Source organism: Scyliorhinus canicula, chromosome 4 (assembly GCF_902713615.1).
Source record: "Scyliorhinus canicula chromosome 4, sScyCan1.1, whole genome shotgun sequence".
NCBI classification, from domain to species: Eukaryota; Metazoa; Chordata; class Chondrichthyes; order Carcharhiniformes; family Scyliorhinidae; genus Scyliorhinus; species Scyliorhinus canicula.
In genome coordinates this window covers 192,807,950-192,825,533 of record NC_052149.1, presented here as the reverse complement: position 1 = coordinate 192,825,533, position 17,584 = coordinate 192,807,950, and the positions used below count along the sequence as shown (strand labels likewise).

Here is a 17,584-nt window from a genome sequence, read left to right as displayed (position 1 = left end):
ACATGCTCGGTTTTAAATACTGGACATATTTGCAAAGTGCTCTTAATATGGGAAAGATTGGTTTCCAGTAGCCTCTATTCTCCAGCTAAATGCTGAAATGTGTTACAGAACACGGCAGCATAGTGATTAGCACTGTTGCTTCACAGTGCCAGGGCCCCAGGTTCGATTCCCGCTTGGGTCACTGTCAGTGCAGAGTCTGCACATTCTCCCTGCGTTTGCGTGGGTTTCCTCTGGGTGCTCCGGTTTCCTCCCACAAGTCCCGAACGACGTGCTGTTAGGTGAATGGGATATTCTGAATTCTCCCTCTGTGTATCCGAACAAGGGCCGAAATGTGGCGACTAGGGGCTTTTCACAGTAACTTCATTGCACTATTAATGTAAGCCTACTTGTGACAATAAGGATTATTATTATAAGTACCAATTAGAAGTGGATCTGTTCTGAAATGTGGACAGTACAAGATGCTTTCATTAAAGTGCATAGAAGCTGGGCCAAAGGGCCCCTTCAGCACTGTATTATTCTATGATTCTGTGAAAATTACACAATCAAGAAGGGCTTCGGGTGAATGTGTGTTTGAAATCACCAACACACTAATGATTCTATGATTTACACTAAACCTTGTGAAGTTTTAGATTGTTCTCTCTATCAAAACATGCTGTGGTTGCATGTGCACTGTGTTCATTCCACTCTGCTGTGCAGGTTCAAGAATTTTACATTAGCATGCTAGTGAAAGAACGCCCAGAAACATCTTCAATAAGATAAATACCATTTAGCATGCAACAGGCCAGTGGCAAGGTAAAGACTACGTGGTGACTTACAGTCTTCAGGAGAACTGGCCCTCTTAAAAAAAGACTGTAAAAAGAATGATCTTTAAATAAACCATTCACTTTGGTCAGCAATAAAAGATGTATGATCAGATTTTTCAAGCAAATAACATTTTGGGGTCAGAATGAATGAAGAAAGGAATTAATTTTTATTTTATTCAAACCATAAGACAACCTTTAAGCTTAGGACTCAAAGATCAAGTAAATAAAATTATTTTGTTTCATAACTTTATCTATTTACTGGAGAATAGTTAGGAACAACAATCTGTTCAGAAAATATATGGGGCTACAAAACATCGTTATTTTTTCCTCTTACCTTCCACAACTCCAACACCAACGCTACTTCTTCGTGTGTTCATGGGAGCCACAAAAAACCATTCGTTGATTTTAGAATTATAAGCCTCCACTGATGATAATCCTACTTAACAGGGGGAAAATTATATAATCACCTCATTTCCAGAACTAAGAGTAATAAAACAAGCATAAAAGTGAGGATACATTTGTTATTGGATGAACCAACAGCCGAGGGTTAAGAATATTCCTTAGCGAAATGAAGCCAAGCCTCAGGAGTTTAAATGGATTGGGAAGAGCATGTGACAGTCCTAGTTGCAGTTTGAAGAAACATGCTTTGGTTCACACCTTTGTTAATTGAGTTAAGTGGACTTTTAGACAGTAATCTTTGCTAATCACAACTAATCATTCAACATAGAATTACTACAGTGCAGAAGGAGGCCATTCGGCCCAGCGAGTCTTTACCGACCCTTCGAATGAGCACTAAGCCCATTTACGAGTGTCCACCCCGCCCTATCTCTGTAATCCCATAACCTAACCTGCACATCCATGGACATAAAGGGGCAATTTATCATGGCCAATCCACCTAACCCGCACATCTTTCGGGACTTGTGGGAGGAAACCGGAGCACCCGGAGGAAACCCACACAGATACGGGGAGAAAGTGCAAACTCCACAGTCACCCAAGGCTGGAATTGAACCCGGGTCCCTGGTGCTGTGAGACAGCAGTGATAACCACTGTGCCATCGTGCCACCCTACCAAGAGTAATCGCTATCACTAATAAATTTGTATTTGTTACAAATCAACAAGTATAGTTATATCTAGAAAGAAATTGGATTACAAAATGATTGACATTTTGGAGGAATGTGGGCATCGCTGGGAAAGTCACCATTTGTTGCCCTAATTACCCTTGAATTGAATAGGAAGTTAGGAATTAGGAGAAGTAGGCAATTCAGCCCCTGGAGCCTGCTCCGTCATTCAATCAGATCATGGTGATCTCTTCTTGGTCTCAAATCCACCTTCCTGTCTGTTCCCCATATCCTTTGAAACCATTTTCTGAATCAGAAATATATCCATCGCCTTCTTTGAAACTATTTAATGACTCAGACTCCACCGCACTGCGGGCAGCAAGTTCCACAAATTCACCACCCTCTGTGGGTAGTGCCTCCTACCACCTCTCAACCTATATCTGTGATCTCTTGTTCTAGATTGCCCCACAAGGGGGGGGGGGCATTTGGTCTACATTTACTTTATCCACCCCTTTTATTATTTTATATACCTTGATCAGATCCCCACTCATCCTTCTAAACTCCAGCCAATCTGAGCCAAACTGTTTAATCTCTCCTCATACGTCAACCCCTTCATCAAGGGCAGCACATTAGCACAGTGGCTAGCACAGTTGCTTCACAGCTCCAGGGTCCCAGGTTAGATTCCCGGCTTGGGTCACTGTCTGTGCCTGCACATTCTCCCGTGTGTGCGTGGGTTTCCTCCGGGTGTTCCGGTTTCATCCCAGTCCAAAGATGTGCAGGTTAGGTGGATTGGCCATGATAAAAATTGCCCTTAGTGTCCAAAAAAGGTTAGGTCGGGTTCCAGGGATAGGGTGAAGGAGTGGGGATAGGGTGGAGGTATGGACTTAGGTAGGGTGCTCTTTCCAAAGGCCGGTGCAAATTTGATGGGCTGAATAGTCTCCTTCTACATTGTAAATTCTATGATTCTATCCCCGGAATTAATCTGGTGAACCTCCTCTGAACTGCTTCCAATGCCATCACATCCTTCCTTAAATAAGACCAAAACTGGTCGCAATATTCCAGATTTGGTCTCACCAGCACCCTATACAATTTCAACAATACTTCTCTACTTTTATACTCCAATCCTTTGCAATAAATGCTAACATTCCATTTGCCTTTCTTTTGTACCTCTATACAGACTTTCTGTGGTTCATGAACAAAGCCACCCAGATCCCTCTGCCAGATGCATTTTGAATCTGCTTTCCATTTAGATAATAATTTGTCTGACTATTTTTTGGGTCAAAATGGATAACCTCACACTTCATCCGCCAAATTTTGGCTCAATCTCCTTGCTTATCTATATCCGTCTGCAGTCAAGCAAGTTTGTCAAGCATGACTTACCCTTCATAAAACCCCTTTGACAATGGTGGATAGAGCTTTGTCTCTCCAAATGTTGTTATCTCCTCCTTAAAAATTGATAGCCTGTTGGCCATTGCAAAGGACAGTTAAAAGTGAACCATATATAGGCCGGACAGGCAAGGATGGCACATTTCCTACCCTTTTGTGAACCAGATGGGTTTTTACGACAATCGATTATAGCTGCTTCATGATATCCATTCCAGACTTTATCATTCTGACTTTAAATTCCACTAGTTGCTGTGGTGGGATTTGAACCCATGCCCCAGGGATCAGTCTGGGCACCTGGATTACTAATCCAGTCACATTACCACTCTTCCATACATCTCCACTGAAAACAAATATAATTATGCCATCTTGATGCTGGTTCTTGCTGCTGCTGTCCAACCTTGACTAAGTGACATTATGGGCCCGATTCTACCCAAAACTTTCTAAGTAAATTTGTGGTGGGTTTTTCAGAGAGTTTGACGCTGGATCTGCCAGTCAGTTCCCCACCACTATTCAACGACACTTAGTCACTTTTTTTGGGCCCTGGGGAGTTTCTCACCGGTTTAGCCCACACTTAGAATTTTTTTTAGCACTGGCGAGCTGAATTCAGAGATTGGGCCGTCATTTTGAAAGGGTGCCCCGATTTTTAATTGAGCTCATGGGACCACCCCAACCATGGGCAATGTCAACCCCACACACATGGACACTACTCCACACCTCCCAGGTGAGGATATCCTGCTATGGGGTCTCTGGGGGTCCCCCATCTTCAGGCCCCGCCAAGCCTCCTTACAGCACCCCCGTCCTTCTAGACCCCTACCAACCTCCCGGAGACTCCTACTTACCTGCCCTGCCCTGCACTCCACCACCCTTCAAACCCTCCCTCCATACTCATTTTGTGGCATGACCCCCCCTTGCCCCCTAGCCCTTGGCAATAATATGCTGGCGCTCAGGCACCCTTACACTGCAACCCTGGCATCGAGGAGTGCTCCTGCTGACTTGGCAGTGCCATTCAGGAACTTTGGCAGTGCCAGGGTGGCAGTGCCAAGGTGCCAGCTGGGCAGTGCCAAGGTGCCCAAGTTCCAGGGAGAGAGCCAGGGGGCCACCCTACACTTACCCTGACCACCCAGAGGTCTCCAATGGCCCAGGAGGCCCCCTGGGTGCCGTCTTTATCCAGCATTGATCGGCGACCGGCTGCAGCCTCCCTGGGAGGCCGGCAAATAGAAGGAGGCCAGTGGGTCTGCCGCAGGTAGGTCGTAAGTAGGTTTACGACTGACTTCCGCGAGCGCTATGCGGTCACGCCCATTTGGGGCGGGTTCCGACTCCGACGTCTGGCAGGGTGTCGGAGAATCCCGGGAGGCGCGGAGGCTGTCGGCAGGCTCACTACAGGCCTCTCCTGGCATTCACTGGGCATGTTGCGTTCAAGTGAGAACCCAACGCGACTGGAGACCAGCACCCAATACCTTGCAGAAAAAAATAATTTTTACATTTTTATTTTAGCTAACTAGTAAGAACAAGCTGGTGGTGAAATAAAATATAGGAATTAGTCGACAGAGGGAATGGAAGTTGGTGGTCGTAGAAATGCAGGAAGCAAGACCACCTCTCACAGTGTTCAAGTCACTTTTGTATTTAATGATGAGGAGTAATTATGTAAATTAGGCAGGCCAATTAATTAATCATGCTAATGAGGTGGATTTCAGAAATATCCAACCAACAAGAAATAAAATGCTTATTTTCTCTAAACAATAAATACAATTTTAAAATGAGAAGGGACTGAGATGGGATGAATGAAAAGTATTTCAAGGACACTCACTGTACCTGTACTCCCATCAAATCCACCGACAGCATAGAGCAGTTCATTTAACACTGCTGCCCCAAGAGTACTCCGTCTCTCCTGCATGCTGGCAATGGATGTCCAGTGGTCTTTCACTGCATCATACACATCCACAGTGCGGACTCTCAGTGATCCATTGAATCCTCCCACTGCATAAACACGACCACTCATGTACACAACACCTGGGAGATAGATAATTAAACAGGGCACGTGTGAGTGTGCATGTACTATAGTTATATTTGGCAATGTCCAGATACTGTAAAGTATATAGTGCCCTCTGACTGATCTGGCATCGGAATGGTTTTCTTTTCACATAGGGTCATGTATCCAGTGTTCGTCCCAGCAGCCTCTTGCCTCCATTTGCACATGATGCAAAATGCTTTGCTAAAGGAAATTGATTAATAAACATACTCTGAGTGCAAAGAGTAAATTTCCGAGTTCTGCTAGTGTTAAATCAGAACAAAATCAAAGATGCATCCAACTCTAGAATTGCACACAACACCTATTGTTTTGTATCATACTGATAAGCATAATAAACAGGGCCTTTATAGTTAGAATATATTTCTGATTAGTTAATGACAACGTACATCAGCAAAAACCTGCATTTCTACACAGCTACAGTCAAGTATGCTGTTTAAACTGAGGATTGTCAGAGGATACAACAGGATATCGATAGATTGGAGACTTGGGCACAGAATGGGCAGATGGAGTTTAATCTGAACAAATGCTAGATGATGCATTTTGGAGGATCAAATCTCGGTATGAATTTTATTGTAAATGGCAGAACCCTGAGGAACATTAACATACAGAGGGATCTGGATGTGCAGGTCTATAGTTCCCTAAAAGTGGCAACACAGGTGGCCAAGGTGATTAAGAAGGCATATGGCATGCCTGCCTTCATCAGCTGGGGCACTGAGTACAGGAGTTGGGAAATTATGTTGTAGCTATATAAAACCGTGGTTAGGCCGCATTTGGATTATTGCGTGCAGTTCTGGTCACCACATTATCAGAAGGACATAGAAGCTTTGGAGGGAGTGCAAAGAAGGTTCACCACAATATTGCCTGGTCTCGAGGGTGTTGGCTATGAGGAGAGGTTGAATAAACTAGTATTATTTTCACTGGAAAGATGGAGGCTTGTGGGTGACCTACCTGATAGAGGTCTACAAATTTATGAGAGGCATCGACAGAGGCTTTTTCCAAGGATGGAAATGTCAATTACAAGGGGACACAGATTGAAGGTGAGACGGTGAAAATTTAAGGGAGATGTGCGGGATAAATTTTTCAAGCAGTGAATGGTGGGTGCCCGGAATGTGCTGCCAGAGGATGTGGTGGAAGCAGGCACATTAGCAACATTTAAGAGGCATCTGGATGGATGCATGAATAGTGATGAAATAGAGGGATAAGGATTGAGTAAGGGTGGAAGGTTTTTTTTTTAGTTAGGGCACCATGATCGGCACAGGCTTGGTTGGCCGAAGGGCCTGTTCCTGTGCTGCACTTTGTTCTTTATTCTAGAACCACAGAATTGATATGGTGCACAAGGAGGCCACTTGGCCCATCGTGTCTGTACCTGGTCTCCAAACGAGCAACTAACCTCGTGCCATTCTCCCTCCTTTTCCCCCATAACCTTATACATTCTTTCTTTCCAATTAACAGTCTAATTCCCTTTAAAATATTTCAATTGAACCCATCACAGCCACACTCACAGGTAGAGCATTCCGGACATGAACCACTTGCTGCCTGAAAAAGATTTTCCTCTTATCACATTTGCTTCTTTTACTAACTACTTTAAATCTATTCCCTCTTGTTTTCGATCCTTTCCTGAGTGGGACCAGTTTATCCTTATCTACGCTGTCCAGGCCCTTCATGATTTTGAATACCTTTATTAAATCTCCTTTCAGCCTTCTTATCCCCAAGAAAAACAATCCTAACTTCTTCAATCTATCTTCATAACTGAAGTCTCTCATTGCAAGAACCATGCTTGTGAATCTTTTCTGCACCCGCTCCAATGTCTTCATGTTCTTCCTAAGGACGTAATATTCCAGCCAAGGCCAAACTAGTGCCGTATAAAGGTTCACCATAACCTCCTTGCTCTTGTACTCTATGGGCTATTAATAAAGCCCAGGATACTGTATGCTTTATTAGCCACTCTCTTACCCTGCCCTGCCACCTTCAATGACTTATGCATATGTATATATACACCCAGGTTGCTCTGCTCCTGCATCCACTTTAGAGTTGTACCCCCTTTTATTGTTCGCTGCTTTACTTTACCCAGATGGCTTTGATGTGTGGTGTTGATAAAAGAATAACAAGCTTTGTTAACAAACAAAATTACGTTATTCAACCTACTAACTGGATTCAATACTTATCGCACAGAAACATACAGTTGATAAATCACACAAACTACTTTCATCTAATAACTTCATTCCAGTGTTAATGTAAACCTACTTGTGACAATAAAGATGACTTTACTTTAAACTCACTATCAGAATAAGATCTTCCTGCCGGCGACATAGTCAGGTTCACACCCAGCAGGAACAGGAATCTGATTACCATATATTCTAATATATTTAAATATTCAAAATCTTCGAGGGGCGCCTGGTAAAATCATAGAATCCCTACAGTGCAGAAGGAGGCCATTCGGGCCATCGAGTCTACACCTAGCCTCTGAAAAAGCTCCCCACCTAGGCCCACTCCCCTGCAACCCGGTAACCTCACCTAACCTTTGAATACTAAGGGGCAATTTAGAATAGCCAATCCACCTAACCTACACATCTTTGGTCTGTGGGAGGAAACCAGAGCACCCAGATAAAACTAAAATAAGAATGTGCAAACTCCACACAGTCACTCGAGCCCAGAATTGAACTAGGTCCCTGGCACTGTGAGGCAGCAGTGCTAAACACTGCGCCACAATGCAGCCCCGTTCCCATCTGCCACAGGAATCATTACTGGTCTTCAATAAAAAGAGACCAGACGTGATGACTACGCCAGGGTCTCGGGGGCCAATGTAGCCCCTTCATTTTGAGATGGGTTTCCCTCTCTGTGGAGCCGGGTCTTCTGGCGGGGCGGGGGGTCCCGGCGTAGCACCACTCCGGCGTCGGGCCTCCCTAAAGGTGCGGAGAAGGGCTAGGCCCGCGCCGGAGTGGCTCCCGCTACGCCAACTGGCGCCAAAAGCGGCACCAACGGCCTTTGGCGCCCGCTGGCAGGCGTCGGGGCTGCTGGCGTGAGTCCGCACATGCGCCGGGGCGTCAGCGGCCGCTGACGTCACCACCGGCGCATGCGCGGTAGGGGGGGTCTCTTCCGCCTCCGCCATGGTGGAGGCCGTGGCGGCGGCAGAAGAAAAAGAGTGCCCCCACGACACTGGCCCGCCGGCCGATCACGGGCCAGGCCACCGTGGGGGCACCCCCTGGGGTCCGATCGCCCCGTGCCACCCCCCCCCCCCCAAGGACCCCAGGGGCCCGCTCGTGCCGCCAATCCCGCCGGCACAGAGGTGTTTAAACCACGTCAGCGGGATTGGCCTGTCAGCAGCGGGACTTAGGGCCATCGCGGGCCGGAGAATCGCTGCGGGGGCACGCCGATCGGTGGGGCGTGATTCCCGCTCCCACCGATTTCCGGGTGCCGGAGGATTCCGGCCACGGCAGGGGCGGAATTTACGCCGGCCCCGGGCGATTCCACGACCCCGTGGGGGGCCGGAGTATTCCGCCCCTGGTGTTGTTAGATTCCGCCCCTCACCAACATGGTGGAAAATTCACCCCATCCCATTCTTAAAAAATAACAAATGTCAACGGTCTCGAGGGAAAACCTGCCTGTTTTCTGGAGAGAAACACGGCAGTTTTCAGTCAGAACTTGACACTTTGGCCGCGATTCTCCAGCCTCGTTACGCTTTCGCTCAAGTGAAACAGGTCGGTGAACGTCGGAAGAGGCCAGAACTGAGAACCGCGCCACGCGGCAAAGAGTTTGGGATGCAACCGGCCTGCTGCCATAGGCAAAATCTGGATCTCGCCGCAGTGTGGAGAGAAACCAATTATCACTACTTAAGGCCTATTTCCATACAATTAATGAGAGCCAGCCCATATCCAATGGCCTGCTGTCATTCAGTGGCCTCCCCAGCGAGTGCGTACACTGGCGCCGATTAGTACTCCTTTTGAAAAAGGTGAACCTGCGGAAAGGCTTGTGTGGGGAGCCGAGGAGGTGAGTATCCTTCTCTGCTCACGGGCAAAGAACCCGGTAGGTTTGGGATTGCCACCCTAATGCTCGGTGGGGTGGGGGGGGGGGGGGGGGGGGGGGGGGGGGGGGGGGCCCTCGGCTGAGGGTGGGGATGGATTGACCGTCATAGATGGGTGGTTCTGCAGAGTCTGCACCATCGTGTCAACGCCCTTGGAGATGCTCTTCAGTGATTGGCACATGCTCCGCAGCGTCTCGGTCATGCCCAATTCAGAGCGGGACTTGTCCCGCGAAACCACATCCCCCAGCGAATCGGACATTCTGGCTCAACCATGGCCGTCCCCGACTGCGGAATGCCTTGGACACCTTCACTCATGGTGCCAACTTTGTGTACCAGGCTTTTCACCCAGGGCGGCACAGTAGCACTGTTGCTTCACAGCATCAGGGTCCCAGGTTCGATTCCCAGCTTGGATCATTGTCTGTGTGGAGTCTGCATGTTCTCCCCGTGTCTGCGTGGTTTTCCTCCGGGTGCTCCAATTTCCTCCCACAAGTCCTGAAAGACGTGCTTGTTAGGTGAATTGGACATTGTGAATTCTCCTTCAGTGTACCTGAACAGGCGCCGGAATGTGGCGACTGGGGGCTTTGCACAGTAACTTCATTGCAGTGTTAATGCAAGCCGACTTGTGACGATAAAGATTATTATCATTAGCAGTGTTGACCTCGGTGCCACGCATTGCCAGCGACATCTCCTGCACCCATAGCCTCTGGGACTCCTCCAATTGGCTATGGATCTGCTGGAGTGACACTGACATCTCCCCCTGATTGCCCCGGCTACTCCCTATCGTCTCAATAAGCTCCAGGTAACTGTACCAGATGCTCAGTGTCAGGCTGGGACCTAGCTGAGTCCTGGGATCCAACAGACCTCTGACTGGTGTCTGGCCTGGGTGTTCCTGCCTTCACCTGATGTGCATCATCGGCGGTGTGATGCTCTCCTGAAGGCTGACCCCTAACATGTCCCACGAGTGTGTCTATCTGCACTGGTGGAGGGTAGGGGTGACAGCTATGTCGTGACTGTAACAGTGGCAGCCTCAAGAGCTCTCCTCCGAGATATTCTCCACAGAGTCAGAAGTGGATGCTGCCCAGGATGTGCTGGCGCAGTCGGCTGGAGGACCTGCGGGAGAATGGACATGTGGTCAGTGGGAGGGATGGGCCAGTCACTAAGGCAATAACAACTCAAGTTTGACAGGTCCTCCAGGTGGAGCCCGGTGGATCCTCACCTCAGCGGCATCTCCCAACCTCTGTGTGGATGACTGATCTATCCTCAGCCACTCCAGTCATCTCCAGGGCACGCTGCAGGGAGGGTTCAGGGTCGCATGGGGAGTTGAGGGGGGTGGGTATGCTCCCTCAGGGGGCGGTGGGGAGGTGGGGGAGGCTCGTTGGTGTCTACTCACTCATACTGACCGGTGTAGGTCGCGGACCTCCTTGCTGAGCTGACAGCTGCCGCGTCCTCATCCCAGGCAGCACCGGCTGACTTCTGGCCGACTCTCTAGGACCCGTCAGGGAACAGGACTTCCTCCTGGCCTCCACGGCATCTAGCAGCCTCCCCGGATCAGCGTCCCCGAATCTTGGGGCTGGCCTCCTTCGTGCCATTGTTGTGAGCTGGCTGGGGTTGGCTGAGCAAGTGCTGCTCGACCTTGTTAGTGGGGGGGGGGCTGGTGAATCAGCTGGCGAGCCTTCATTTACGGCGAGAAGTCTATGAGGCCTCGTTAAATGGACCAATTAACGTTTAATTGCGTTGCCGGCCTCGCTGGGTCGATCGCTGGGAAGTTCGCGGCAGTTCCCGCTCGCTAATGCACTTAGACATTTTTCCAGAGAGTCGAACCCTTCGCCATTTTTTGCGAAGGTTCTGCCCTTACATTTGTGTGTAATTCAGTGAAGTATTAGAAAGGCCGAGACTTTCAGCTATTAGTCTCGTGGTTATTAAATAGTAAACCAGACAGACATTTCCAGCAACCAGACATGTGAAGTTCAATGCAGAAAGGAGGAAGTGGCTGTCCCAAGTTACCCTGCTCCTCAAGAGCTTGGTCTAACAATAGTATGTGAGAGACTCAGCATCCAAATACACAGTGATGAGACCATCAATTCACGCGACACGTGGTTAGAAGTGAACAGTGGTTTTAATCGTCTTACAACATCCCCTGCCTGTGACACGTTGAACTCCAGATGAACTGCAGGCAGGCTCTCAGCATCAACCTTTATACTTCTGGTTAGGGGGGGGGGAGGAGCCGTGGTTGGAGCCAAGGGTGGAGCCCAGTACAAACTCTCGTACACACCCAGTGCATCTCCCCCTAGTGGCAGAGCAGCGCAACTGCTCGTGTGCCGAGCTTACCGAGACATAGTAATACAGTGCGAATTACGCTACTGTGATTCACCACATTCACCCCGTGTAAAAAAATCAAGTCCGGCGGGGGTGGTAGGTTACAGATTGAGTCTGTCCGGTGGCCGAGTTATCCGCTGTGATTGGCGGAGCACCGGGGTTGCAGCCCCTTCTGGTGGCTGGGTGAGCACCATCGGTTGGGGTACGATGGCGGACTCCGGGGATGATTCCGCCCGAGCTTCGTACCCGTCTGGTTCGACTGGGGACTGGGGGCACAGGGAGCTAGCTGGAGCAGGCGCGCAAAGGAAATGTAGCGAACTGGTAGGTGCGGGAGCGTGGGGGGCGGATTGGGTTGGATGTAGTGTGAGGGGTACCTCGGCGGTGGTAGTGGGGGGGTTAGATCCTGCAGGTGCTAGGTCCCGGAGGGATACAGTGTCCTGATGGCCGTCTGGGAACTCTACGAAGGCGTACTGGGGGTTCGAATGCAGTAGGAGCACTTTCTCTACGAGTGGGTCAGTTTTGTGCGTCCCGACGTGCTTCCGGAGGAGTACTGGGCCCGGTGTCTTCAACCATGCCGGGAGCGAAACCCCCGTGGTATGAGGGGTCTGGTTGGTGGAGGTATACAAGAGGGACCTAATAGCGTGGAGCGCGTCTGGGAGGACCTCTTGCCAATGGGCGATCGGGAGAGTCCTGGACCGGAGGGTCAGTAGGACGGTCTTCCAGAAAGTCGACTCTCCCTCTCCACCTGCCCGTTCCCCCTGGGGTTATAGCTGGTAGTCCTGCTCAAGGCGATGCCCTTGCCGAGCAGGTACTGACGCAGCTTGTCGCTCATAAAGGACGAACCCTGGTCGCTGTGTCCATAGTTGGGGAAACCAAGCAGGGTGAAGATACTATGCAGGGCCCTAATGACTGTGTGGGAGGTCATATCGGGGCACGGGATAGCAAAGGGAAAATGGGAGAACTCGTCTATGACGTTCAGGAGGTACACATTCCTGTTAGTCGAGGGGAGTGGCCCTTTGAAATCGATAGCGAGGCGTTCAAAGGGCCTAGAAGCCTTGACCAGGTGGGCCCTGTCTGTCTGTAGAAGTGCGGGTTTGCACTCCGTGCAGATTGGGCAATCCCTGGTGACCGCTTTTACCTCCTCGTTGGAGAAAGGCAGATTTCGGGCTTTAATGTAGTGGGCGTGCCGGGTGACCCCCGGGTGGCAGAGGTCATTGTGGATGGTTCTTAAGCGGTCGCTCTGTGTGCTGGCACATTTCCCGCGCGGGACAGGGCATCTAGGGCTCGTGAGCTTCCCCGGTCGATACATAATATCGTAATTGTAGGTGGAGAGTTCGATCCTCCACCTCAAAATTTTGTCATTTTAATTTTGCCCCTTTGCGAGTTGTCAAACATGAAGGCAACCGATCTTGGTCGGTGATGAGGGTGAGCCTTTGCCTGCGAGGGTAGTGCCTCCAGTGACGGATAGCCTCCACAATGGCTTGTGCTTCCTTTTCGACTGAGGAGTGTCTAAGTTCCGAATCGGAGAGGGTTCAGGAGAAAAATGCGACTGGTCTCCCTGCCTGATTTAGTGTGACTGCAAGAGCTAACTCTGAGGCATCACTCTCAACCTGGAAAGGGACAGATTCATCCACCGCCCGCATGGCAGCCTTGGCGATGTCCTCCTTGATGCAGTTGAAGGCCTGGCAAGCCTCAGCTGACAGGGAAAAAGTATGGCCTTAAAGAGTGGGTGGGCTTTGTCCGCATATTGAGGGACCCACTGGGCATAATACGAAAAGAATCCCAAGCACCATTTGAGGGCCTTGGGACAATGAGGGAGAGGGAGTTTCCACGACATAGCCGAGGATGGCTAGTCTGGTCGTGCGGAAAACGCATTTCTCTTTGTTGTATGTGAGGTTAAGCTTCTGGGCCATCTGGAGAAATCGGTTGAGGTTGGCATCGTGGTCCTGCTGGTCATAGCCGCAGATGGTGACGTTATCCAAGTACGGAAACGTGGCCCACAGCCCGTACTGGTCCACCATTCGGTCCATTTCTCGTTGGAACACCGAAACCCCATTCGTGATGCCAAAGGGGACCCGGAGGAAGTGGAAGAGGCGGCCATCGGCCTCAAACGCCGTGAAGTGGCGGTCCTCCGGGCGGATAGGGAGTTGGTGGTATGCAGACTTCAGATCCACTGTGGAAAAAATCCGATACTGGGCGATCTGATTCACCATGTCTGCAATCCTGGGGAGGGGGTACGCATCGAGGAGCGTAAACCGATTAATAGTCTGACTATAGTCAATGACCATGCTGATGTTTTCCCCGGTCTTGACAACCACCACCTGAGCTCTCCAGGCACTGTTACTGGCCTCTATGATCCCCTCACATAAAAGCCTCCAAACCTCGAATCGAATGAACACCCTGTCCTGTAGGCTGTACCGCCTGCTGCGAGTGGCTATGGGTTTACAGTTCGGAGTGAGGTTGGCAAAGAGAGGAGGGGGGGGAGATTCGCAGCATGGCTAGGCTGCTGATAGTGAGTGGGGGTAGGGGTCCGCCGAAGCTGAGGGTGAGACTCTTGAGATTGCATTGAAAGTCGAGTCCCAATAAGAGTGGGGCGCAGAGTTCGGGCAGGACGTATAGTTGGAATTGAGAATAGCTAGCGCCTTGGATTGTTAGAGTTGCGATGGTGCGCCCTTGGATGTGGACAGAGTGAGAACCCGAAGCGAGGGAGATAGTTTGCCGTGCAGGGAAAACGGGGAGCGAACAGCGTTTTACCAGATCCGGGTGTACGAAGCTCTCGGTGCTTCCGGAGTCGAAAAGACACGGTGTACGATACCCGTTGATTTTGACCGTTGTCATAGAGTTGTTGAGATGCTTTGGGCGCGATTGGTCCAGTGTGACTGCGTTGAGTTGCGGGTAGTCGGTGGCTCGGTCGGCTGCGCTGGGATGGCCCCGTGATGAGTGCCCGCTGAGGTCGCAGTCTTCAATCGAGTTTTCTGAGTGTAGAGAGGATGGGGCCCAAGATGGCCACACCCGTGGATCGCACGTGGCGGGCGGCGAGGAAGATGGCATCCAAGATGGCGGCCCCCATGAGTCGCCCATGGTGGACCGCGTGGTGGGGGTCTGCCAAGATGGTGGCCCCCATGGATCGCACGTGGCGGGTGGGGGCGGAGTCGGGGCATAGGCCGCTGCGTTCCAGGACCTGCGAGTGCGGAGAGCGATTACTCTATGCCGCTGGAGTTTTAGGGACTGGGGTCTTCTTTGCCAGGCACACTCTGGCGTACTGGCCTTTTCGCCCGCAGCTGCTGCTTGTCACGTTGCGGGCCGGGCAGTGCTGTTGCGGGTGCTGGGGCTGGCCACAAAAGTGGCAGGCTGGGGCAGCATGGTGGCTGGATGGCCGCGTGGCGCAGGCCTGGGGGAGTTGCTGGTCGGGGGCCCATGACGGGGTCGCGCAGTCGGCAGGAAACGAGGTGAGGCTGTGAAATGAGACCTCCATAGTTGTAGCGAGTTCAACAGTATCTTCTAAATTTAGGGCCCCCTTCTCCAGCAGTTGCTGGCGCACGTAATTTGATCTAAGGCCTGCAACAAAGGCATCGCGGACAGCAAGTTCTCTATGCTCTGTAGCAGTTACAGCCTGATAATTACAGTCCCGGAATAAGGCTTTTAAGTCTCTGAGGAATTCTTCTAGCGATTCTGTAGGGCACTGGCGGCGAGTAGTAAAAATGTGGCGCGCGTAGACCTCATTGATAGGCTCAGTACATTCTATCGAGTAGGGCCAGGGCCTCTGTATATGACCAGTACAGTTTAGCTGAGTAGATATACGATGGCTCACCCTCGCGTGCAGTAGACTGAGTTTTGTTCCTCCGTCGTTTCTGGGGTGCTTGCTTCAGTCAGGTAGGCCTTAAAACATCGGAGCCAATGCAAAAAGATTTATTTCGCCTCTGCATCCTGCGGGTCGAGTTCCAGTCGGTTAGGCTTGAGGGCTGACTCCATGGTCATTCCTTACTGTTTCTTAAGACGATTAAATTGATGAGACCATCAATTCGCGCGACACGTGGTTAGAAGTGAACAGTGGTTTTAATAGTCTTACAACAGAGCCTGCCTGTGACACGATGAACTCCAGATGAACTGCAGGCAGGCTCTCAGCATCAACCTTTATACTTCCAGTTAGGGGGGAGGAGCCGTGGGTGGAGCCAAGGGTGGAGCCCAGTACAAACTCCCGTACACTCCCAGTGCATCTCCCCCTAGTGGCAGAGCAGTGCAACTTACAGAGACATAGTAATACAGTGTGAATTACGCTACTGTGATTCACCACACACAGGGCACGATTTAACTAAATGGGAACAAAGTCCCATAGCAAGTGCACTAAGTCGTGTAACTTGCCAAGGCCGCAGTTAGCCCCGTTTTCCGACCTCTCACCGGAACTCCTCAGTGTAGCGAGAGATCAGGATGCCATATTTAAATGGCCTCTGATGTAACCCCGACCCCCCCCAAGCCCCAAAGCACCATGGGAGGGTCCCCGCACTCCCCCAACACCCGCACAGGGCAGGATCACTGTTTGGCAAATCTGCATATTAGATTGAGACAGTTAGACTCACTCTAATGTGCAAATTCCCAGGGTACCTGCAGCTTTGGCATCAATTCCCTTCACCTCGGAGACCTCGGGCGATGGCCGGGGACCAGACGGAACAACACTCATGAGGGTCTCCCAAGAGTTTGGAGCCCCCCAGCTGCATGTCCCTTGGGCAGGGTGGTGTTCTGGTATTACCTGGGTGCCAGCATGGCACTGCCAAGGTGCCAAGCTGGCATTTTATTGCACAAGCGCGATGAGGCTGGGGGTGCCCTGCATTGGTGTTGGGAGGTGTGGGAGGGGCGAAGGTTGGGGTCACTTTGGCGGCCTCAGAGATCGGGACGTCGTTTAAAAAGGACGTCCCGATCTCTTGCTACACTGGGGAGTTCCGGCGAGCAGCGCTCTCCAGTGTACAAAACGGGGCTGTCTGCAGCCTCAGCCATGCATTCCCCGCTGAGGCCCCTTACACAATGTGGGTCCCTGGCATGCTCTCCTACACTCCTCACTGAACCAGGGTTGGTCCTCTAGCTTGATGGTAACGGTAGAGTGATGGACATACTGGGCCCTGAGGTTACAGATGGTCATTGAATACAATTGCCACACAACACGATGGGTGGTATTTGTGTCTCAGTTTGTTGTACATCAACATTGTTTTTGTTTGCTCTGCCCTTTTTACTTGCTTTGTATATGGTTATCTTCAGAGCTATAAATGTTAACATAAAACATCAACACAGTAGTTGTTCTTTCCTTTGCAGGTTTGCCTGAATAGAACAGTTTAGTATAGTATTTTCTGGAGATTAATTTCCCTATGCCAGTCTATGTAAATGCCTTAGACTCCTTGGGTCTCTGAAAAGATACACAAAAACCCAGACAGGCCAAATAAATGATGTTTCATACTCTTGTCAAAGAACAATACAGCAAAGGAACAGGCCCTTCAGCCCTCCAAACCTGTACCGGTCATGATACCAACCATGGCCAAAACGCTCAGCACTTCCTTGTGCCATATCCCTCTATACCCATCCTATCCATGTATTTGTCAAGATGCCTTTTGAACGCTGTTAATGTATCTGCTTTCACAACCTCCCCATGCAACGCGTTCCAGGCACTCTCTATGTAAAAAACCTGCCTCGCACACCTCCTCTAAAGTTTTCCGTATGGTCCTTAAACCTGCGCCCTCTAGTGAAATGAAATGAAAATCGCTTATTGTCACGAGTAGGCTTCAATGAAGTTACTGTGAAAAGCCCCTAGTCGCCACATTCCGGCGCCTGTCCGGGGAGGCTGGTACAGGTATCGAACCGTGCTGCTGGCCTGCTTGGTCTGCTTTAAAAGCCAGCGATTTAGCCTGGTGAGCTAAACCAGCCCCTAGTGACTGACCCCTTCACCCTGGGAAAGAGTGCCTGCCCATCTACTCTATCCATGCCC

General features: G+C 50.4%; 1 protein-coding gene across 6 annotated transcripts in view; it reads right to left on the bottom strand.

Annotated features, from left to right (window-relative positions):
* LOC119965268 (kelch-like protein 3) overlaps positions 1–17,584 on the bottom strand; it is a 156,640-nt gene that overhangs the window by 16,038 nt on the left and 123,018 nt on the right. For 5 of the 6 annotated variants that reach the window (XM_038795785.1, XM_038795780.1, XM_038795782.1 and 2 more), the window contains 2 exons: positions 5,060–5,257; positions 1,138–1,242 (listed from right to left, as the gene is read on the bottom strand). In XM_038795785.1, the coding sequence (XP_038651713.1) occupies positions 1,138–1,242; positions 5,060–5,257 (303 nt within the window). The remainder of the gene's footprint in view (positions 1–1,137; positions 1,243–5,059; positions 5,258–17,584) is intronic. The other variant, XM_038795781.1, reaches the window with a different exon arrangement.